Source organism: Pelodiscus sinensis, chromosome Z, assembly GCF_052426305.1.
Source record: "Pelodiscus sinensis isolate ZL-2025 chromosome Z, ASM5242630v1, whole genome shotgun sequence".
In the NCBI taxonomy this organism is placed as follows: Eukaryota; Metazoa; Chordata; order Testudines; family Trionychidae; genus Pelodiscus; species Pelodiscus sinensis.
The window spans coordinates 13318997-13343367 of record NC_143085.1 but is presented as its reverse complement, the minus strand read 5'-3'; the positions used below and the strand labels follow the sequence as shown (position 1 = coordinate 13343367).

The 24371-nt window shown below is 45.6% G+C and overlaps 2 protein-coding genes across 2 annotated transcripts; one reads left to right on the top strand and one right to left on the bottom strand.

Moving 5' to 3' along the window:
- Window positions 1–21787, top strand: ESS2 (ess-2 spliceosome associated protein). The gene is made up of 10 exons (XM_075898234.2): window positions 1–249; window positions 3033–3201; window positions 5448–5543; window positions 6212–6381; window positions 8271–8388; window positions 11233–11366; window positions 11527–11629; window positions 13736–13845; window positions 14654–14769; window positions 15482–21787. The coding sequence occupies exons 1-10, from the start codon at window positions 94–96 to the stop codon at window positions 15765–15767; spliced, it is 1458 nt and encodes a 485-aa protein (XP_075754349.1). The 5' UTR covers window positions 1–93; the 3' UTR covers window positions 15768–21787.
- On the bottom strand, window positions 19615–20709 carry LOC102457750 (testis-specific serine/threonine-protein kinase 2). Its single transcript, XM_075898235.1, has one exon. The coding sequence runs from the start codon at window positions 20707–20709 to the stop codon at window positions 19615–19617; it is 1095 nt and encodes a 364-aa protein (XP_075754350.1).
- Window positions 21788–24371: the final 2584 nt, after the last annotated feature.

Genomic DNA, 24371 nt, shown 5'->3' with positions numbered 1-24371 from the left:
GCGGGGCGACGGTGGCTGAGTAGGGTCAAGTCCCCGCTCGCCTTCGCTTGTGTGGGCCCTGCCCCTGCTGACAGCGATCCCCGGCCTGGCGCAATGGAGGAGCCGGGGGCTTCCGCCAACGCTGCGGCCTCGCCCCTGGCGCTGGTGCCCCTGCAGGCCGACGGGGCGGCCGTGGCCGTGCTGCGAGGAGCGGCCCCGGAGCCCGCCAAGCGGCGCAAGAGGATCCTGGACGAGGAGAGCTACATCGAGGTGAGCGGGCCGCGGGGCGCTCGGGCGGGGGGCGGAGTGGCCGGGGCTTGGGGGGGGGCTGGAGTGGCCGGGGCTGTCGGGGGGGGGGGGGCGGAGTGGCCGGGGCTTTGGAGGGGGGGGCGGAGTGGCCGGGGCTGTCGGGGGGGGGGGGGGGGCTGGAGTGGCCGGGGCTGTCGGGGGGGGGGGGTGGGCTGGAGTGGCCGGGGCTGTCGGGAGGGGGGGGCTGGAGTGGCCGGGGGGGCGGGGCTGGAGTGGCCGGGGCTTTGGGGGGGGGGCTGGAGTGGCTGGGGCTGTCGGGAGGGGGGGGCTGGAGTGGCCGGGGGGGCGGGGCTGGAGTGGCCGGGGCTTTGGGGGGGGGGCTGGAGTGGCCGGGGCTGTTGGGAGGGGCGGGCTGGAGTGGCCGGGGCTGTCGGGGGGGGGGGGGGGGGAGGGGAGAGTGGCTGGGGCTGTGGGGGAGGCTGGAGTGGCTGGGGATTGTCTGGAGGAGGGGGCTGGCCAGTCATGGCGGGGATGGATGGGGGAGGGGTGCTGGGGGGGCTGGCCAGATATGAGAATTAGTTTGCAGGTGGGGGCTGAAGCGGGAAGCCAGGGCAGTTGGAGAGGGATTGCCCCCCACTGGGGATAGGGTCTGGGCTCAGTGTGGGCAGGGTCCTGTCTCCTCTTTCCTAGGCAGCCCCAGGGTGTGCCCTTTGTGAAGGTGGGAGGGTGCTGACTTAGCAACCCGTGACAGCCCCTGCCGATCAGGCCCCCTTCTGTGGCTCACACCAATGCCCGAGTGGGCCGGGCAAGGGACCCTAAAGCACAGCACAGCTGAAGGGCAAAAGTGGCTTCAGACACTCCCACCCATCTGTGCCACTGTGGCTGGCTTTACACACACACTGTTCTGTGTTTAGAACTGTTATCAACCCTGCGCCTGGGTGACCATAAGGTTCGTCTTTGCTTTCTTCACTCAGCGCAGTCAACTGCTGGAACTCTTTGACAGAGGATGTGGTGAAGGCTAGGACTTTAACAGGGTTCCAAAAAGAGCTAGAGAGATTTAGGGAGGTTAGGTCCATGAATGGCTATTAGCCAGGATGGGTAGGAATGGTGTCCCTAGCCTCTGTTTGTCTGGAAATGGGAGACAGGAGAGGAATCACGTGAGGACTGCCTGTTCTGTTTCCTCCCTCTAAGGCATCTGGTATTGGCCACTGTTGGCAGACAGGACACTGGGCTAGATGAACCTTTGGTCTGACCCGGTGTGGCCGTTCTTATGTTCCTGTCTAAGTTCGGCCCATAGCTCTGCAATTGTTGGGTTTTGCTCCAGAGCTGGCTATGTTTCTGGGATGTATGTAACATGACACCAGTACTGTCCATGTTTATAAATGTTTTTGGCAGAGTGTGTTGGGATTGTTCAACATTAAACTAAGAATACGTTTGCTTTGCAGTTGGAGGTGTGATTAAACTTAAATGTAACTAGTGCAGCTGAAAATGGCAATGGAGACAGACCCTGACTCAGGTTAGCAAGGCAAGTGCTTCCCTGAGGTTCTGGTCTAGGTTATGCCCTATGTCTCTGCATCTTTACTGCTATTTTTAGCTAAATGAAAGCAAAGCTAATGTATGTATGTCTACCCAAGATGTGATTATGCCTTTGATTGCAGCGTGGTCATACTCATAGTCTCATGCTAATAGATCTTTTGTGGTCCATTTTAAATGGGGTGGAACCCAACTAGTTCCTTGTGACTAGGTATCTACTTCAGAATGCCTCCTCTGTGTCAGCTGTTAGGTGAGTAAGGGAGTATGGCACTCTTACTGGCCGTCTCAGCAAAGGTGCCAAGGATTGAAGGGTGATGGTGATTAAGCTCTCTCACTCTTAGAGATGGTCCATCTAAATCAGAGAATCCCCATCTGAGGTGCACATACTTCTCCCCCCCGATGTGCTTCTGATGATATCAGGGGAGACTGAGGACTTGATGGGGCTGCATTGTAGGGCTGAGTAAGCAGGGGTTGTATCTGGAAGGGGGAATGGTGAGCGGTCTGCGTGGGTGGTATCGGATGTTGGGACTGGACTCCCTGCCTGTCTCTCATGTCCATACCACCTGCAGTTACACTCCTCTACTGGGGATACTGGCAGGGAGCCGAGTACTGACCCTCTTGCTGGCCAGAGTTGCCTCCTGATTGTGGCCCCATCCAAGACAAAATGCTCATCCTCTTCTCCTTCTGGACAGAGCTTGCTCAGGGGAAGTGGACAGGGCCATGTTTAAAGGGCTGTGTCCAGCAGGAGGGACAGTACTCATGGGATGCAGCCTTCCATGCTGCTCCTGACCTTGCCTCTTCCATGGAGCACACTTTCTTCTCCTGTGGGGGAGAGCAAGGCAGGGAGGGAACTAGATCTTGGAAACTGAGACTACCCAAGTGCTGCAAGGTGAGTAGAGACTGGGGTCCATGGTTCCCTTTTAAAAAAGGCGGGAAATGCCTGGAGCATAAATCTCCAAAGAAGGACTTGGTAAATAACATTTGGCAACCTCTGCTTTAGATCATGGTCAACCCTGCTGCTGCAGCAGTGTTGAGAAATCCAGCACTGGTACTGTTTGTGCACCTGTGGTATCATGGATGGACAAATAGGATGTTAGTGTTGCTCATGCATTGCAGTCAATCATGGCTTTCATGGAATCCTAAATCCTTCCTCCCTCTTCCCACTGAACGAAAGTTTCCCTAAACTGATTTTGCTCTTTCTTGCTTGCCAGGTATGCTTAGAATTGTTCCTTCTCTCTCTTTTTTTTTCTTTCATTTTTTTTAAACTACAGAGTTTGGAGAAGATTATCCAGAGGGATTTCTTTCCTGATGTTGAGAGGTTACGTGCTCAGAAGGAGTACTTGGAAGCTGAAGAAAGTGGTGACTTAGAGAAAATGAGACAAATAGCAATCAAATTTGGCTCCTCATTGGGGAAATCATCCAAGGAGACACCTGCCCCATGTAAGTGCTGGTGGTTAGCTGGATGATTTCATGAGTAGGCTGTTAGTGTGCTGTGTGTCATAAAGTAAAAGCTATAAAGCACTGCTGTCTTTTTGTCACTTTGATAGATTGTTTTATGGTAGCAAGGGAAAATGTAGTGTTGCTGAGTGCCTGGGAACCCAACTTGTTTAAGGTCCAGAATGTAGTGCTGTAGCTGCCGTCTGATCATCCTGGGGAAAAGCAGTGATTATTTCTGACTGCACAGGAGTTACTGGATGACAATGGTGTTTTGACAGTGGCTGGTGTCAACTACTTTAGAGGAAGGCTACAAGAAACAATGTAGAGAAGCAGTAAGAAGTTTCTCAGTGGGCTGGTTATTTCATAACTCCCACTTATTAGAGGTTGCTTTGTGCTCTGATACATGAGGTCTTGTGTCTCTTTAGAAACTCCAGGCTGTTTCTTTAATCCAGTGGTCCCCAACCTATAGAGGCTCCCGGGCGCCCAGGGGGCGGGGCCACTCATGCGCCGGGAGCCTGGGAGGCGGAGCCACTAATGCATCGGGCGCCTGGGGGGCGGTGCCACTCATGTGCCGGGCGCCCGGGGGCGGGGATGCCCTTGCACCCGGCATCGGCATGTGCCCCAGGGCCGGGGCCACCCGAGTGCCTTGTACCATGGGCCCGGGGCCGGTGCTGCCACCGCCCGAGCCGCGCGCCCTCATGTGCCCCGGGGCTGGGGCTGCCCGAGCGCCGTGCACCAGGCGCCGGTGCATATCGCGCGCCTGGGGCCGGCGCCTCCCATGCGCCGGGGGCAGGGCCGGCCCAGCCCAGGTTGTCGGCGGGCGTGCACAAATGCCCCGGTGGGCGCCTTGGCGCCCGCGGGCACCACATTGGGGACCACTGCTTTAATCCTTACTATTATAGCTCTGGGTAGACTTGTTATGTCAAGCCTTCTACTGAGTCCTGCTATGAAGCTTTATTTAATACAGTGGGATAGCCTCTTAATTGATACACCTTCGTGGAAACAAATGACCTGATTATCAGAGGTTCATGTGGTACTTCTGCTCTATACTGTTACATACCAGTTTTTGTTTCAGGAATTGCTATGAGAGTAAGTCTAGTACAACTTAAAAAAACTAAAAGCATAGAGATCAAAGAAGTGGCATGTAGTGAACAGTAATATGCAATGACAAAATATGCCAGCAAACACCAAGTCCTACTGGAGGCTGCTGTGGAGATGCTTGTAAGCAAGACATAAGTGTTCAGAAATTGTGTGCAACTTATATATATTTTTAGATCTGTTGCACAAAATCTATTCCCTGTTAACTAAAATAACTGGGAAATGAATAAGTGACCATTTATGGGGCTTCTCTTGTGTCTGTCAGGGTTGGGTTTTTTTCCTCTCCTTTTGAGTTTACAGCCAGTCCCTGACTTACGAACGCATTGACTTACGACCATCTGCACTTACGACCAACCTCCCATTTACCTCATTACAGCCAGTCCCCAACTTACAAACTCACCATCTGTACTTATGAACAGCACGGCTGCATGTATTTCCGACTTACAAACAAATCAAGTTACGACCAGGTGTTGGAACGTAACTCGTTTGTAAGTTGGGGACCAGCTGTATTTCCGTCTCTCCTCCAACCTGGTTTAAGTGCTATTTCCCAGGTAAGCATGTAATTCTCATGCTGGGTAATTTACAGGGCTTCCCTGCTGTAAAACTCAGCCACTGGGTGACTTCTTGCTGTGGAATTGGGATGTTGGCTCCCAAAGGGGCAGCTGCTGTGTTGTGGGCAATGCATGTGGTAAAGGGCATGTACCATTTTGAATGTCCCCTTCCCCATGGTATTGGTGTTGCTGTTTGTGCGTGGCAGTTGCTGGCATTGCCCTGAGTGAGAGCTGTCCTGAAACACAAATCATTGCCTGCTTTTGTCATTCATCACATGAAATAAAGAATGCTTAGAATGCAATCTCTTCATGCTCCCTTCCCCCCCGCCCTGACATCAATGGGGAATCTTGTCATTGGTCCCCAGCAGGATTAGGAAATGATTGAGCAGTGGCTGGAAATGACTTACACAGAAATAATTTTATACCCTTCCCTAACTTTCTTTAAAGAGTTTCTCTGTCTTAGTCTCAAACTGTGGGTCACCTGAGACTAATGAGAGCCGGCAGACAAGTCCTCTGAAGACTTGCTTATCCACTAGCAGTAACAGAAGGTGTTCTGCTCTTGGTTTTTGTAACATGCTGGAATTTATTTCTCTGGCACAGATGTTACTCCAGCCACATTTGAAACACCTGAAGTACACCCAGGCTCCTCTTCCTTGTTGAACAAGTCCAAGATTGGGATCAAAACTGCAGAAGAAGGTAGGAAAAGGACTATTTTTTTTATTTGGGTTTGCCAGCAGGAGGGGAAATAAAATACTACTGTGTCATCTGATGTTAATCTGTTAAAGTGGCCCCTTCTAATATCTGCACCAAGTGAAACTCCACCACAGGTTGTGTGGTATACGGGCCTGAATGGATCAGTAATGATCACTGATGTGAACCTTCATCGTTTGCCAAGAAAAGGGTTTTTTACCTGTGGGCAAGGTACCAAGAGTAGAGCTGTTCATGTACAGAATAGTAAAGACAAGGGATGTTAAAAACTAGTTGACTATCGGATAAGCATTTGCTTATCGGATAGTCTGTTGACTAGTCAACCAGTTTATTTCCTCCCTCCCCCTTTGCTGCCTCTATGAGGAAAGGGGTACTTCAAAGCAGCAGTGCTGCACAGCTGAGCCTGGGATCAGTTATGTGGTGCTGCCCCTTTGAAGCAGTGTTTCAAAGGGGCAGCCGCCAGCACCACACAACTGATCCATGGCTCATCTGTGCAGCGGCGCTGCCCCTTTAAAATGCCGAAGGGTGGTGGAGCCTGGGGTCAGCTGGGGTCAGTGTGGGAAAATAATTGCATGGGGGATTAATAACCAGGCACCTCTTAATACAGAAAGGGGATTGTGAGCCTCTTCATTAGACTTCTTCCCTCATCTCTCTAGGAGAAGTGGAGAAAGAACAGAATAAGGATGCTCTTCCCAGCCTTGACAGCTTCTTAACCAAACACACCAGCGAAGATAATGCTTCATTTGAGCAGATCATGGAAGTGGCCAAAGAGAAGGAGAAGGCCAGACACTCTTGGTTGTACGAAGCAGAAGAGGAGTTCGCTCAGGTGGGGAAATGGCTCCTGAAAGGCTGAGCTCTTCTGACATAATACTGTGGACAATTGCTGTTGTCTTTTTCATAGCATCATAAGATTGAAAGAGATCTCAGGAGGTCATTGAGTCCAACCCCCTGCTAACAGCATGATCAACCCCAACTAAATCATCCCCTCATCATTTTTAACCTAGTAGGAAGGATATTTTCTTGCTTTTGATGGGGGAGAGGAGACAGTATTAAGTTCCCTTCTATTGCTGAGTCCCACTAGACCCCTGAGATTTGTTTCTTATGTGCTCATATGTGACTGTTGACTTTAACACACCGATGCATCAAGAGCAAAACATTGATTGATTTTGAGTTGTATGTGTATGAGACACTGGGATCTTGTATAGTGAGCTAAAAAGAACTCTGGAGTTCAGTCCTGGCTCAGCCCCAATTTGCTGTAGCACTGGACAAATCACTAAACTCTTTTGTGCTCCCATTTTTCCTATGTACAGCTTGGGGATAATATTGACATACATCAAGGGTGCTGTGGTTATATATTGTACATAGCTTTGAAAATGCAAAGCACCGTCTAAGTGTTTGTGTTACAAATCTTCTAGAAAGCTGTTGAATGGTTCTTTGTGGAGAAGCTGTTACTGAGGTAGAGGCTCTGTCAGTCTTTCTAGATGGCTGCTTGACATTTAATTTCAGAGATTCGTGAATTTAAGTCTACAAAGACTCTGTAGTAAATGTGTGCTTATTTTTGTAGCCCTGTATACCTCCTGTCCACTCAAAGGGACTGATACTGTCGTGTGGTTCGATTTTTAGATCCAAGGGAAACCAGGACCCTCTAGAGAGGCTTAACCACTTATTTATTGCAAGCTTTAAGCAGTTAATATAGTTGTTTACATTTTACAAGCCTTAAAAACAATTACTGTAACATTTATAGTATTTAAGGTTTAAATTGTAAAGCAATTAATACAGTGCAAAGCAATGCAAAAGTAATTAATAGAACATTATTATAATACAATAATTAAGCCTAGTTCACTTACACTTCACCTGTATGCTACCTACAGTACTAGGCAGGAGGTTGTGGTTCCTTTGATTCCCATATATCGGAACACTGTGCATGGGAGTCACCAATGTGAAGGGGTCTATTACTTCTAGTTACAACGAGCGGGACCTATGGGTCAATCCTGCTTATTTCATCCCATTGATTCTTCTTACTAAGCCCATTTTATAGCAAAGCGAGACTTGGTCATTCTAATAATATCTACCAATCAACTGCATATTGTGTAAGATACCTATTATGCCAATATTTGGGGTACATCCAATTAACAGTTCGATGGCTGTATCTGGAATTTTTCCCTCCTCAAAAATGGGAGCAAATTGTACCAAACCAGTACCAAATTGTTTCTAGTTTTCTTGGCCTGGTCTCGTCGTACTATGCAGTCTCTGCCTCCCAAAGCTTCCCCTACCTTGTCTGCATGTTTACGTGCACCAGACTTGAGACAGGCCTAAGGTTTGCTTTGTTAGAGATTCGTACCTTGGACAGGGACAGGGCAAGGCCTGACAAGGCAGACATTGTTTTGGTGAAGGGTGGGCCATCTAGGCTCCCCTACAGATACCAAACTTTAAAAGGCCAACACCAGAGTAGCATTCTCACAATGAAGTGATTGATTCAGCTTGGGTTACAGAAGAGACAGAAATGCAAAAAGCCATTCCAGGAATGATAATTATACCTCTCCCTTTAAACTTCATATCTTATTTTATAGCAGTGGTCTCTGGTCTCTTCAAAGGAAACCAATCTCTGAACTACTCTCCTCTGAAAGACAAAAGAACAAAGAGATGAAAAGTAGAGCTTATTTTCAGTCTAAATAAGAGTGTGAAATTCAGGCTTTGTTTTCAATATGATTCCAGCGACGACTTGAGTATCTGGCGCTTCCCTCAGCAGAGCACCAGGCCTTGGAGAGTGGGAAAGCTGGAGTGGAGACTTGGGAGTACAAGGCTCAGAATTCCCTGATGTATTACCCACCAGGTGAGGCAAATGCTTCCCTTACAAGGCATCAGCAGTAGAAACATGCACTGATTCACCACACAGCACCTGTATTTCACCCTTGCTGTCCACATATCTTGTTTGGGTGCCTGAATTGCTGTTCCTAGGGTAAGATTGCACTTAGAATCTTTTCCTTCCATGAGGTAAGACACGATGTTTCTTTCCAATGTCATTCCTGTCTCACTTTGCCTCTAATGCTATTTTTCACCTGTTGCTTATTATCCATATAAGAATGGCCATACTAGGTCAGACCAAAGGTCCATCTAACCCAGTGTCCTGTCTGCTAACAGTGGCCAATATCATATGCCCCAGAGGGAGGGAACACAACCGGTACTCCTCCCATGATCCCTCCCCCATCACCCATTTCCAGACAAACAGAGGCTAGGGACACCATTCCTACTCATCCTCATTGATGGACCTAACCTCCTTGAATCTATCTAGCTCCTTTTTGAACCCTGTTAAAGTCTTAGCCTTCACCGTATCCTCTGGCAAGGAGTTCCAGTGGTTGACTGTGTGCTCAGTGAAGAAAAACTTCCTTTTGTTTGTTTTAAACCTGCTGCCTATTAATTTCATTTGGTGACCCCTCGTTCTTATATTGTGGGAATAAGTAAATAACTTTTCCTTATTCACTTTTTCCACATGTCATGATTTTATAAATCTCTTTCATATCCCCCTTAGTCTCCTCTTTTCTAAGATGAAAAGTCCAAGTCTCTTTAATTTCTCTTCAGATGGGACCTATTCTAAACCCCTAATCATTTTTGTTACCCTTTTTCTGAACTTTTCCCATGCCAATATATCTTTTTTGAGATGAGGTGACCACATCTGTACACAGTGTTCAAGATGTGGATGTACCAGGATTTTATGTAGAGGCAATAAGATATCCTCTGTTTTATTGTCTATCCCTTTTTAAATGATTTCTAACATTTTATTTGCTGTTTTGACTGCCTCTGAACACTGAGTGGCTGTTTTCAGAGAACTGTCCATAATGATTTCAAGATCTCTCTCTTGAATAGTTGTAGCTAAATTAGTTCCTGTCATATTGTATATGTAGCTGGGATTATTTTTTTCCAATGTGCATTATTTTACATTTGTCAACGTTAAATTTAATTTGCCATTTTGTTACCTAATCACTTAGGTTGGTGAGATCTTTTTGAAGCTCTTCAGCCTGCTTTGGCCTTAACTATCTTGAGCAGTTTGGTATCATCTGCAGATTTTGCCCCCTCACTATTTACCCCTTTCTCTAGATGATTTATAAATATGTTGAATAGGATGAGTTCCAGGACAGACCTTTGGGGGACCTCACTAAGTTATCTCTCTCCATTTGGAAAACTTACCATTTATTCCTACCCTTTGTTTCCTGTCTTTTAATCCATTATCAGTCCATGAAAGGACCTTCCCTCTTATCCCATGATAACTTACTTTACTTAAGAGCCTTTGGTGAGGGACCTTGTCAAAGGCTTTCTGGAAATCTAAGTATACTATATCTACTGGATCCCCCTTGTCCACATGTTTGTTGACCCCCTCAAAGAACTCCAGCAGATTAGTCTGGTATGATTTTTCCCTTTACAGAAACCATGTTGACTTTCTTCCAACAAATTATGTTAATGTATGTGTCTGACAATTTTATTCTTTACTATAGTTTCAACCAATTTTCCCGATACTGACATTAGACTTGCCAGTCTGTAATTGCCAGAATTATCTCTCGAGCCTTTTTTGGCATCATATTATCTTCCAGTCATTAGGTACGGAAGCTGATTGGAAGGCTAGGTTACAAACAACAGTTAATAGTTCCACAATTTCCCACTTAAGTTATTTCAGAACTCTTGGGTGAATGCCATCTGGTCCCGGTGACTTGTTACTGTTATGTTTGTTCCAAAACCTTCTCTAATGACACCTCAGTCTAGGACAATTTCTCAGATTTGTCTCCTAAAAAGAGTGACTCAGGTTTGGGAATCTCCCCAATATCCTCAGTCGTGAAGACTGAAGGAAAGAATTTATTTAGCTTCTCCACAATGACTTTATCATCTTTGAGTGCTCCTTTAGCATCTTGATCATCCAAGAGCCCCATTGATTTTTTAGCAGGCTTCCTGCTTCTGATGTACTTAAAAACATTTTGCTATTACTTTTTGAGTGTTTGGCTAGCTGTTCTTTAAACTCCTTTTTGGCTTTTTTAATGATATTTTACACTTAATCTGGCAAAGTTTATGCTCCTTTCTATTTTTCTCACTAGGATTTGACTTCCACTTTTTAAAAGGTATCTTTTTATCTGTCACTGCTTTTTACTTGGTTGTTAAGCTATGGTGGCAGTTCTTGGGTTCTCTTACTGTGTTTTTTAATTTGGAGTATACATTGCAGTGGCATTTGTTTTTGGAGTCATAGTTTCTCCCTATTGGGTTTGTCTTGTTAATGAGTGTATTCAGTTTCCCTCTTTCCTCCTACGATGCAGTTCAACTCTGAATATGTGGGTTTTGCTGGTCTCTTGGCTGCCGTATTGAAGGCAATGGGATCTTTTAACAAACCCACACTGAGGCTAGATACCTTTTCTGCTGAATGTACAATAAACAACCTTTATGTGAAATGCGGAAACTCTTGTGTGTGTTTCCTGCTTTTCTAATGTAGCTTGATTTGTCTTTGCTTTTCAGATAGTAAGGTAGACACGTGCATTAATGTAAACTTTATTTTAAATCGGCAGAAATGGCAAAATATATTTGCCTCTGTAATTGCTGAAATGTGTACTGAGATGATGTGTGGGTTTGGCAGCCTTATGCCAGCCTGCCCTCTAGTGGGAACTCAGCCCTTTTCTTGATCCCTTGGCTGCCTTTTCAGGTGTGCCTGATGAGGATGATGTGTTTAAGAAGCCTCGAGAAGTTGTGCATAGGAACACCCGCTTTCTGAAAGATCCATTCAGTCAAGCACTGAGTAAATCCCAGCTGCAGCAGGCAGCAGCCCTCAATGCCCAGGTTAGTTTATAGACAAGTCATTAATTGTGAATGAAACACCCTTCATTGGGTGAGATGCAGAATGTGAGAACTGAATGCATTTAATTGGATGAGAACTGAATGTGCCTAATTGGATGCTTTCTCCAAGTGTACCTGACTGATCCCAGCTTTTCTGTTCTAGTACAAACAGGGCAAAGTAGGGCCAGATGGGAAAGAGCTGATCCCCCAGGAGTCTCCAAAAGTGAATGGCTATGGATTTGTGGCCACCCCCTCTCCTGCCCCTGGTAAGAAGAGACTGTTTTTGCTCTAATGTAAAAGCAAAGTAGTTAGCAGTGCTGTCCTGTTCCACTGACCTTTCTGTATCCATGTTTCTGTAATCATGCAGGCTTGACTTCCACTTTATAGATCTGCTGAGGCAATGGTTCTCGTGGGTATAGTATGTGGTGGCTTAGTTCTCTGTTCCATCTCAGTCTCAGGACAGAAATCATGCTGGGCTCGGGAGCATCTGAGAGCTGTATGCTGCTTCACTGTACTCAGGTTGAATGGACTAGATTGTCCTAAGAAGGATTCTAGCTCTGGGCTGGGACAAAGGAATTTGTAGTGTGGGGGGGCTCTAGGCTCAGCCTGGAGTACAAGAATGGGTGAAAAGAGCAAGTTTTGGGAGAGAGTCTGGATGGGGCTCTGGATTGGGACTGGGGTGCAGGGTGAGGGGTCTGGAAGGCAGTTTGGATTAGGGATGTTAAAAAGCTATTTTTTTCCCCCCTTTCTTTTTTTTGTAAACATGTAACTGCTGAATTTTTACACATTTACCCACAGGAGAGGAAGTGGCTCCTGCAGAGCTGACTGCCCCTTCCCCATGCTGTTGCTGCCTCGAAACAGAGGCAGCAGCTTGTGGGGAACAGGCTGGAGCCGGTGCTCACAGGGAGCTGGCTTCTAAGCTGGCTGTCCGTGCACACTAGCTCTCGTGGAGCTGCCTCCTCTCCATCACTGCAGGTGAGATTGTACAATCAGGTGAGATTGTAGTGTCTCGTGATCAGTAGTGTAGAACACCACAGAGAGATTCAGGAGGATGCAAATGATGTTTCTGTCCCCTAGCCGCTGACAGAAGGAGATCATCCTGCAGTGCCAATTGTGTATCTTGGTGAGAATACAGCAAAGGCGCACAGAACTAGAGATAAATGTGTCTGTTTTAAAACAGCTGGCATGTTTCCCTAGACACTGTGTGTTCTTGTGGGGGCGAGAAGACTTTGTGTGCTCCTATGCTCCCAGGCCCTGATTGGCCTGTGGGGTTGGGGAGTGGCAGAGTGGCCATGGGCCAGATCCAGCCTATGGAGAGCTTTTTGCCCACCCCTGCTCTAAGTGCTGCAAAGAGCTCAGCTCTGAGGCAGGTTGTAGGTGGTCTGGATTAATGGCACAGTTTGCCACCCTGGATAGGCTCCTGGGAAGGGATTTGGCAGTTTCAGTGGAGGCTGCTAGGAAAGTTCTTTAAGCCAGTAATGCAGCTTCAGCATAGGCTTTGAGAATTTGTTACGTTCCATTCTGTCTGAATCAGACTTTGTTTTTTGCTGTTCATGCAGGTTGCTGGGCAACCAAATAAATGTGTGTGACAGCAAGGAAGGGACTGTTTGAGGACCAGTGTGTCAGTGACTGAGGCTAGTTCAGGATGGTAACAAGCTACCAGTTCAGCTTTCTATCTTCTCCAAAAGACAGCCCCTGTACCAGTATTGATCCACAAACAACGCACTGGGCTTTTGTGCCATTCTGACCCAAACCAATTCTCCATGATTCACAATGTGTTGCAAACTCCTATTCATTTTGCAATCCATTATTACCACTCCCAGTCATCTTCGGCCCTTCGGCTTTCTCTCCCACCCTTCAAATAGATCTGTACCATGGAGGTTATAGAACAACCTCTCTGGTACTTAATCAGAATCTAATAGGCTCTGTTTTTGTTGGGTGCTCACTGATTTTATGCTGACCTTTCTGCAGCCATTATTTGTACTGAAGACTGGGAATTCTTGCATCCTTTCCAGCACCTGATAAAGCATGCCACTGGCTTCCCCAGGGCAGATCCTTCCCATGGAATAAATTTTCTCTAAATCAGAAATACGCTAGGTAGAAGATCCCATTGTTCATCCTAATAAGCCAGTTACCAGATCAGGCTCTGGGAAATTAACCTCCAGCTCTAGCTATTGTTAAAGGGTAGTGTCTTTCATGTAGTGAGTGTGATGGTCTCTGTGATGATGGCTACTCCATTGGGTAACCAGTGATTTATGCTGTTTCATAATCAGCTTCAGTTTACTATGGTGGGCAGAGAGCCTGTGCTCTGGGTGTTGCTGTCTCTACAAATGTCTTGCCTCACTAACCGACACTTCTTTACTTGTTGCTAGGTGTGACCGATTCTCCTCTTATGACATGGGGTGAGATTGAGAGCACCCCCCTGCGAATAGATGGGTCAGAAACTCCGTATGTGGACAGGACACCTGGACCAGCTTTCAAGGTATTTCAGAATTCAGCACTCTCATCTTTTGGGGAATGGATTGCAGTGACATGGCAGCAGAGGAGCCACTCATATTTATTATTGTAGGAGCTATGGCTTGTCTGTGGCACTGGTTACCTAGGCTCTGTGGGTAGAGTTTAACTGGATGAAATGCTGTGGCCATGAGTCACCTACTGCTTATGGCCCATCCCAGGCATCCTGAAGTTGGGGTTGAATATTCTAGAAGCCTGGAGAAGAGGAGAGTGTCTCGTTTTGTGACTTGATGAATAACTAGATCGAGAGCCTTAAACTTTCCCTGCTGGGGAGCTTCCTTCCAGCTTGGTTTTCCTGGCCTGTCACCACTAGCTGAGACTTCTGTGTCCTGGGAAGATTAGGAAGGTGGCAGGTTGGCTCTACAATTTGCATTGGGCCTCAGATGCCGGATGTCTCCCTTTCCTTTCCTGGAGACAATGAGCATCTTTGGGTGAGATTCCTGAAGTAGAAAAATTCTACTGTTGCTAACTGTTGGCCATACAGTTGATTGGTTTCCCCTAGAAATTAGCTCTCCTCCCCGATCATTGTTATGGGGCTGAAGGCTGACCTATGTAAGACCAAGGTGATGCAATCAGGGGAGACAGCTGGAAGACATTCTAGAGTTCAGCAGGATCTCCAAGCTGAAGGTAAATATCTTCAGTTGCTTCTGTCTGTCCAGGTAGTGCCAAAGCCAGTGCCCCTCCCACCCATAATCTAGACCCCTATGGGTTGGACTCTAGCTATGAATGTGCCTAGTTAGCAGCCTGGAGGCTGAACTGGTTTGGTGTGTTTACAGATCCTGGAGCCTGGGCGCAGAGAGCGGTTAGGACTCAAGATGGCCAATGAGGCAGCTGCTAAAAACCGAGCAAAGAAACAGGAAGCATTAAGAAGAGTCACGGAAAACTTGGCTAGGTGAGACTTCTCCATAGGAAATTGTCCCCTGCAACAGGGGAGAAAAGAAAGTTATTTCTTGTAAGAGATAATCCAGCATGCATAGAACAAAGGCATTTGGGTGAGGTGAGAGCAAGGAGCAAAAATGGATGTGCGATGCTGGGAAGAGATTTTATTTGTGAATAAGCTCTGCTCCCTGGACAAGGCTGTTAGCTGTTCTGCTTGCTTTTGCCCCTATTGGCAGTATGGTGGAGAGGGAAGAGTTTTGTGAACTCCCTGCCAGGCCAAACTGCCCCCATTATAGGAAGAGAAGTGCCCCCAACTGATCATAAATGGCAGAAGTTCCAGGGCTAGGTTATTTGGGGTGAGGACTTGATGGACACAAAGAAAAGGAAAGGGAGCATTGCTTCTATAGAGGGTTTGGACTGTGGGGGCTCCTGGCATTAATCAGCAAGAGAAACAGTGGGGCTGAGGTTTAATCACACAGCCATTGGCAGGAGGGATCAGGCATCGCTGCTGGAAGAACAGAATGGTCAAGTTGTGTCCTAAGCTGTACTCTTAGTGGTTCCAGTAATGCAGGAGTGGAAGGAGAAGGGAGCATGTGAGTCAGTTTGCGGAACCCAAGAGAGGTTCTGCGGTTATTCAGCACTCTGTATGCATTCTGATGTACAGCATCACTTTGATTTTAAAAAAGCCCTTTGTATTCTTTTAAACTACTCTGCTTCTGTTGCAGCCTCACTCCAAAAGGACTGAGTCCAGCTATGTCACCAGCCTTACAACGACTAGTAAACAGGACTGCGAGCAAATATACTGATAAAGCACTGCGAGCCAGTTATACCCCTTCTCCAGCACACCCTGGAACTCCTGGGTATAAGACCCCAGTAGGTGGGTCACAGACACCCACTAGCACCCCACCTCCTAGGACTGTTTCTCAGACTCCAGTAACCCAAGATCCCACTTCAATCACAGACAACCTGCTGCAGCTCCCTAAAAGACGAAAGGCATCTGATTTCTTCTAAATACCCCCTTTACCAGCAGGGGCTGCAACATTAGCTCTGCAGGGCTGTGTGTAAGCTGAGGGCAGTATACGCTTCCAGGAGAAAGGACATTTGCTTAAAGCTGCTAGAACATGGTCTAGCAGTTGCTGGATTTGGGACCATTTCTGCCCTTGAATAGTGCATAGTTCCCACATTTGACATGCCATTACTAGAACAAGAGTGGAGCAGCTTACAACTTGTATTTTGGAAGCAGAATATTTACTATTGTGGTATAATTTCTCTTAGTACCATGGAGGTGTGTGGCACAGAATCACTAGGGGACAAGGATGTTTCCAGAAATAACTTAAACTGCTTGGACTTTTGGAAAATAGGACGAAATGTTTGGGATATTTTTTGTAATTTTCCTTGGTTTTTTAAAAAGTGTGATCCTGCATTTGAGTGCCTCTTTCTGTACAGATGTGTCTATTTATAAAGTGTAGTCAGCCTTTGTACTAAGGCCTGAACCAAGGTGTGAAACTTTCTTGCTTCTAGCTTTGCTGTCCACTGAAATGTGCAGTTCTGCTGAGTAAGGAAGAGAGGTAGAATAAGTATCTGTATTCTTTCTTCTTCCCACCCTGATTCTGGATAGAAAAAAACATGGTCCAAAATGCCAAAAACCTTGACTTTAATTGGCACCCACTTCAATTATACTCTTTGGTGCCAAACAAGTCCTATGGGGAGCATTAATCCTTTGAGGACACGGGAGAAGCCTTCAGTGCACACATTTTCTCTTAGTCTGCCCTCCTCTGTTCAGAAATCTGGTGAGTATTTTTGCTCTGCAGTAAGCACAGTAATAGGTCTGTATGGGGTGCACATCTGAAATATCCAGCCAGCTGTGTTCCGAAAATGTAATAAGGAACATGGTAAATCCAGGCAGAAAAAAACAAGTCATCACTGTTTGAACTGAAACACACATGCCTTTGCCAATGTTGCTCTGACATTTACTAAGTGACTGCATTCAGTGTCACTGTCCCAGGTTGACCTCTATTGCTCTGACATTACCATTCAAATATAGGGGCTTTTTTCTTTTAAGAGGGGGAGAGAGGTCAGTTCAAAGTGGAAGGTCAGCAGCGTTTGTAGTTGCCTGTGCAAGAAATGCTGCTTGCTGCCTCTGATTACAAGGAATGCATCACTGTCTTTTTTTGCTCTTAAATATAATCATTGTAAATAGCTCTGCCACCTTGACCATCTGATGTGAGTTAGGGAGACAGCAGCATAGATCTGTATGATCCTGAACTTCAGCAGCCAACCTCTCATTGACTTCATTGGCCAATGGCTCAGGACATGTTTGAATTGGAAAGATCATTTGGCTTTTCTAAGGCCAATCTCTCTTTTTAACAGCAGAATTTTCTTACAAGCTGGAATGTCTCTGAGCTCCTGACATTCACTTTAGTCAGTTGCATTTTCTGCCTCACTCTGCTTGGCAGCAAAAAGTCAGCCTGACACCGGATAGCCACATTGGAAACAAGAGCTGAGCAGATGCCTTAGCCTGACTCGCTTGTGGAAAGAGTGGAAGTAAGGGTGGGAGATGTTCCTAGAAACCACAGGAAATTGTTGTTCTTAAGGTTACAATTTGGGGTTTGAAACATCTAATGAATGGAAGCTCCTTCTGGTGAAGGGGTAGGTCATATGCTATTAATTTTGGAAAACGTGACCTTTCACTTACTTACTAAATATTTCTGTTGAGCTGTTGTGGTCGTGAAAAGAGCTTGCCAAAAGCAAACAAAGTATCACCTTTCCCCCTCCACAGTCAGCTCAGTGTTGCTGCTGCTACCCCTGGCACTGCCCTGTAGCAGCAGAGTGACATTAAGAGTGAAGTCAATTTCACAGCTGCTGCTGTTCAAAATGCTCTGGTGACAGTGCTAGGGAAGACTCTTAGGGGCAGCAGGAGAGCTAGAGTGAGGGGCGGGAAAGAGACATAAAAAGTTGATCTTATCTCTCGTTTTCTCTGGCTCCTTCAGCAGCTTGGAGAAGGGATGTGGAGTAATGGAGATACACCTCCTCTGGATCCCCAGCAACTCCTCCCAGCTGCTAGAGGGCAGTGGTACTTCAGGGTGATTAGACACCTAGCACATGAAGGGGGAGACAATGGATAGAGCCTATAACAGTGCCCTTGAAGTGAAGCTCACAGTAACTGACAGCATCTTCCCACTATGCAGGCTCTGCAAAGGGGCTGGGGGATTGAGTCCTGGAACTCACTGCTATGCCCCTCTCCTAATCACTGTTGTAGCTGCTGATGGTTTGTGGCCTGGTCCTTCCCTCTTCCCCCAGCCCTGCTTCTAAATTAAAAACATTTAGCTCACTCATTTGTTGTAACCAATCATTTTGCTTTTTCCAAAAATGACAGGGTTTTTAATAATATCCCGTAGGCAGGGATTAGTGTAGGGAAATTACTACAGTATATGCAAACCTACTGTTAAAAACTAAACTACGTACTGTTAAGAGTTAGTGGTGTGGTTACAAAGCTGTCCTAGTGGGAGTGGGCAGTATGTTCTTTTTCTAGGAGGTTAATGACCACCATGTCGAGTGTGGCTTTTGTAAACCTACTTGAAGCTATTTGTAATCCCCCCCCCTTCCGTGGATAGGGGGACTCAGTAGTTACCCTTTCAGGGGTGGTGGTAACCAGAACTTGATTTGCCCCTTGCAATACTCAGGAAAAAGCTAACATTGTTCCAGATCTGTCTCCCAGCTGAGATTGACAAAACTGTTAAGGCTGGTTATTCCTAAACTGACAAATGTAACACTAGAAAGTTCTATAAAATGGGACAGTTCAGTGGGACACTGTCACTTGAAATTTGGGCAGCTTGAAAAAAGAATCCAAAGTTGTTTCACACTCTACAATTGCCCCAGAGACCTGCTAGTCAATGTATGGCTTTACAATCACATTAAAAATGTTCCCATTTCCTCTGTGAATTAATCCAGTACCTGCTTTGAGTTCCACACAAACAACAGGAGACATAGCCAAGCACAGTGTGGTCCAATTTGCAAAGTAAAGTTTTGAAGTGAGGCAAATCTAGAGTTACAGTAGTCTCAGGTGCTATGTCTACCAGCAGGCATGTTTCCAGGCTGAACTGTGCTTTTTAAGGTAATAGTGTTCCGTTTGCTGAATTTTAAAACAATAACAGTTCCCTGCTGTTAGAATATGACAAATCTAGAAGTCTCAATAGTGGAGTTTGCCTTGTCCCTGCGGGCAAGCATATCTGCACTTGTAATAAATTGCATATCCATGCTTCATTTACACTGTGATATGGTTTAGCAAAATCCATTACTCTGCATCAGAAAATGAAGAAAAATGCCAAATCTGCTCTTGGGATGCTGCAGAATTGAATAATTGGTAAATCTTACTGTGGTACGAAATTGTCACTGCATATGCAAAACCAATGTGGTACTGGAATATGAAAGGAATTGGAAACAAGGATTATTTTTCTATGCACATAACAGAATGGGTTTGGAGAGGGCTTACTGTCATTGTGTTAATGCCCAAAGGTAAAAGGGGCATGAGATTGTGATGAAACATTGTTCAAAAGAAGGCTTAACTCAGCACAGCACTTGCAACATTCAGCAGTGGGGAGCTGTGGAAAAAGGCCTTATGTGAACTGGGCATACAGTCTATTAGATTTTCCAAGCTACCTATCTCCTTATTTAACCTTTCAATTCAGCAACATGATTACCAAGTTAGAAGAGAATTTAATAGAATTGCTATAAAATAATTGATTGCTATGAATGGACTTTACTTTCTCCTGTTCTGGGCTCTTGTTTTCCAAAACTAGCTTCACAGTCTTATTCATGTGCCGAAGCCATGCAGGCAACTCTTGCAGGTGGCTGCTCTTTAATCATCACTGTTTCTGATCTCTGTTCTTTGCATTTGATCTGCAAGATCATTAACTTCCGCTTGCTCCTCTTCAGGAATGGCATCCTCTGCTTCCGGTACCGCCTCCAATTTGGGCACTGCTTTAAACTCAGTTTTGTAATCTGGTCTCTCGGGCTTAGCTTCCCCAATGGGGTCTATTTCCGGTTTGTGCTCTGACTTCACCTTGCCAAGATTCCGAGAACACTCTCCTTCTTTTACAAATGAAGTTGCTGAAGGAACTCTGGATTTTGCAGTCTGCATCCAAATATGATTTAAAATCTCATCTATGGTCAACCTCCGAGCTACGTCCGGCTGCAGCATGCGGTAAATAAGATCTTTGCATTCAACTGTCAAATTTTTAGACTTGGGAAAGTGCACTCTGTGTTCTTTCTGAATCTTTAGCATTTTTCTAATGTTTGAGTCATCATATGGCATTGACCCACAAACCATAATGTACAAAATTACACCCAGACTCCATATATCATAAATCTTAGGCTGATAGGGAATGCCTTGTAACACTTCAGGGGCTGCATATGCAGCAGAACCACAGAAGGTTTTACTGAGAATAACTTTGCCATTTTCATCTCGAGTCAGTCGTCTGGAAAAGCCAAAATCTGACAGTTTGATACTAAAGTCTTTGTCTAGAAGGAGGTTCTCACATTTCAAGTCCCTGTGGACAATATCCAAATCATGGCAGTACTTGATGGCAGAAGACAACTGGCGAAACATCTTGCGAGCTAGCTCCTCAGAGATGGCCCCTTTGCTCTTGATGAACTCCAGTAAGTCTCCTTTTGTACCCAGCTCCATCACAATGTAGACTTTGCCATCAGAGGTCTCAAAAATCTCATAGGTCTTGACCACGGAGCAGTGATTGACTTTGGCCAAAATCTCTATTTCTCTTGGGAGAAATCTTTCCAGGAAGTCCCGAGGAGCTTTTTTCCGGTCTATGATTTTTACTGCTACATCGAATTTCAGTCGATCAGAGTAGGCAGATTTCACTTTAGCATAAGACCCTTCTCCCAGATTTCCTCCCATGATGTAGCCTCTTTTTTTAAGGACTGCAGCATCATCCATGGTGCCAGAGGCAACGAGTGATTCATAAGTTGAAGTTGACTGTGCATCACGTATGCCAGAAGCCTGTTGTTATATGTTCCATAGTGGCCATCTGAAATGCTCTGCTTTTCTTGAGTTGGATGATGTAGAATCTTCAGCATTGTTTAATGTATGATGTGGGGCTGTGATGTCACAAAGCACAGCTGCTGTTACTAGGGGTTAGTGAATTAAAATGCCTTTTTCAGTCTTACTGTAAAGCCTCTGGTGGTTGCCAAGAATCAAGTCAACATTCCAGTACATCATCTACAACAGCAGTTACCTTGTTTGTATTGTAGCATGGTAAAATGCTTGTTCTGTTCACACTCACAAGAGCAGAAGAGGAGTAATTGAAGTATTTTTCCATTCTTTGACCATGGAAGGTATTTGATTCCTGTGGTTTGATCTTTATATGCTGCTTACTCCATTCTGTATTTTTGATAATAGCATGTCTAAGAGAATTGATTACTTTCAATTATAGAATACTTTTTGTGTGACTTGTGAAAGTAAAATCAATACAAAGGGAAGCTATAGAATAACATGCGCACACAAACACACACATTCAGAGTTCTAGGGTACAGCTTCCTCTTTAATAACATTTCTAAAACTGGATAAAGATTTAAGAGGAGATAAAATGAGGCAGGAAATATTTATAATATTGCTTCTAAAATGCATTCTGGTTGCTGTAGCATAAAAACTAATAAAATCACCTGTTCAGAAAATACTCTAAAACCTTTTCTAAAATAAGTATAGCATAGCCAAGAGGAATTAAATATTCAACATCTTGAAGCTTTGGGCCGTTGAAATTTAATAAATTAGAACAATCTTTACTTTGTTACTACTATTGCTCTTAAATGTTCAGTTTTGATAATCTGATTAGCCAGGGACCATTTTCGCTGTTTTGTTTTGTTTTTTGTTTGTTTTTTGCATTTTACTCTATTAGGGCAATCCGAGCTCAATGCATTAATTGCATTATCTGGCATTTATGGAGCTCAGTGTTTTTAGTGTCCAGAACCGCAGCAGAATGTTGAAATTACAAAATAAATCTTTATCATAGAAGCTACATTGTTTGTGTTATATATGCTTTCACATCTTTTTATATAGGACTTTTCTGGGATTTATTAATTCCATTGTGGGATGGTTATTTTTAGCAATTTTAGTTTTGTCGATAAATTGGGGCTTTCTCTTACCATATGCATAAGAACATAAGAACGGCCGTACTGGGTCAGACCAAAGGTCCATCTAGCCCAGTATCCTGTCTACCGACAGTGGCCAGCACCAGGTACCCCAGAGAGGGTTGACCGAAGACCATGATCAAGCGATTTGTCTCCTGCCATCCCTCTCCAGCCTCTGACAGAGGCCAAGGACACCATTTTATCCCCTGGCTAATAGCCTTTTATGGACCTAACCTCCATGAATTTATCCAGCTTCTCTTTAAACTCTATTATAGTCCTAGCCTTCACCTCCTCCTCTGGCAAGGAGTTCCACAGGTTGACAACATGCTGTGTGAAGAAGAACTTCCTTTTATTAGTTTTAAACCTGCTACCCATTAATTTCATTTGGTGTCCTCTAGTTCTTCTATTATGAGAACTAATAAATAACTTTTCTTTATCCGCCCTCTCCACACCACTCATGATTTTATATACCTCTATCATATCCCCCCTCAGTCTCCTCTTTTCTAAACTGAAAAGTCCCAGTCTCTTTAGCCTCTCCTCATATGGGACCCGTTCCAAACCCCTAATCATTTTAGTTGCCCTTTTCTGAACCCTTTCCAAGGCCAAAATATCTTTTTTGAGGTGAGGAGACCACATCTGTACACAGTATTCAAGATGTGGGCGTACCATAGTTTTATACAGGGGCAGTAAGATGTTCTGGGTCTTATTTTCTATCCCTTTCCTAATAATTCCTAGCATCTTATTTGCCTTTTTGACCGCCCCTGCACACTGTGTGGAAGTTTTCAGAGAACTGTCCACGATGACTCCAAGATCTCTTTCCTGATTTGTCATTGCCAAATTAGCCCCCATCATACTGTACGTATAGTTGGAGTTATTTTTCCCGATGTGCATTACTTTACACTTATCCACATTAAATTTCATTTGCCATTTTGTTGCCCAATCACTCAGTTTGGTGAGATCTTCTTGGAGTCCCTCACAGTCTGCTTCTGTCTTGACTATCCTAAACAGTTTGGTATCATCTGCAAACTTTACTACATCACTGCTTACCCCTTTCTCCAGATCATTTATGAATAAGTTGAAAAGGATTGGTCCCAGGACTGATCCTTGGGGGACACCACTAGTTACCCCTCTCCAATCTGAAAATTTACCATTTATTCCTACCCTTTGTTTCCTGACTTTTAACCAGTTCTCAATCCAAGAAAGGACCTTCCCTCTTATCCCATGGCCATGTAATTTACACAAGAGCCTTTGGTGAGGGACCTTATCAAAGGCTTTCTGAAAATCCAAGTATACTATATCTACTGGATCCCCCTTGTCCGCATGTTTGTTAACCCCTTCAAAGAACTCTAATAGATTAGTAAGACACGATTTCCCTTTACAGAAACCATGCTGACTTTTGTCCAACAAATTATGTTCTTCTACATGCTTCACAATTTTATTCTTTAATATTGTTTCGACTAATTTGCCCGGTACTGAAGTTAGATTTACCAGTCTGTAATTGCCAGGATCGCCTCTAGAGCCCTTTTTAAATATTGGTGTCAATAATGAGTAATTTAGATTTTGTAACTTGCTTATAAAAGTAAAATATACTGAGTGTGGTACTGTTTCAAACAGCACTATGTAATGCACATGAGGGAACTTTTCAGGGTCCATGTACACCACTAGGGTCACCATGTGAGTGTGTTTGAGATCACACCTCAGAAATACACTTTACTGCTCAGTGTAAACAAGCCCTTTCTGGTGTTTTTGGAGATAAATGCTGCTTTTGTTGTTCTATAGTGGAAGTGTTTTTAAACAATCTCTCTATTAAGTCCTCACCGTTCTTGTCTGTCTGTCATGGGATTTTCAACTTTTCCCTCTTGTGCACGGTCGTCCCTGCCAGCTCTGCTCCTGCAGGTGTGTGGACGCATGCTCTGCTGCCTGGCTCCCTTGAAGAGGCAGGCTGCCAGCCACCTCCTACAGGTGGGCCTGCCTGCCTCTGTGCCTCCAGCTCTGGTGCGCCCTCCTCCCCCTCCCCCCACCCAGCAACCTGCTGAGCAGCTCCTACCCCCCTTTGCAGGCCACCTCCACCAGCTCTGGCTCACGGACCCCCTACCAGCTCCAGCTCATGGACCCCACCCCTGGCAGCCTGCACCCGGCCCACCTGTCTCCATGCTGTGCAGCTCACGGCCTACCTGGCTTCACGCTGCATGGCTTACCCCACCTCCTGGCAACCTGCACCCCTCCCCCCAGAACCTTCCCTGGCAGTCCGCCAATGAGGCAGGCCACCCCCACCAGCTCTGGCTCCCGGCCCCCCTGGAGCCTCCCATACCACCTCTTACACATGGGCCTGCCTGCCTCTGTGCCAGCCGCTCTGGGTCCTGGTCCCCCGGCAGCCCGCCAAACGGCTCCCACCCCCCCTCAGCAGACTGCCTCTGGCAGCTCTGGCTCACAGACCCTCCTGGCAGGTCACCAAGGCAACTGCAGGCTGGC

Coding starts and splice junctions, on each gene's coding strand:
- ESS2 (XM_075898234.2), top strand. CDS start 94: ATGGAGGAGCCGGGGGCTTCCGCCAACGCTGCGGCCTCGCCCCTGGCG. Junction 6,382..8,270: donor CAGAAGAGGAGTTCGCTCAG/GTGGGGAAATGG, acceptor ATATGATTCCAG/CGACGACTTGAGTATCTGGC. Junction 13,846..14,653: donor CACCTGGACCAGCTTTCAAG/GTATTTCAGAAT, acceptor GTGTGTTTACAG/ATCCTGGAGCCTGGGCGCAG.
- LOC102457750 (XM_075898235.1), bottom strand. CDS start 20,709: ATGGATGATGCTGCAGTCCTTAAAAAAAGAGGCTACATCATGGGAGGA.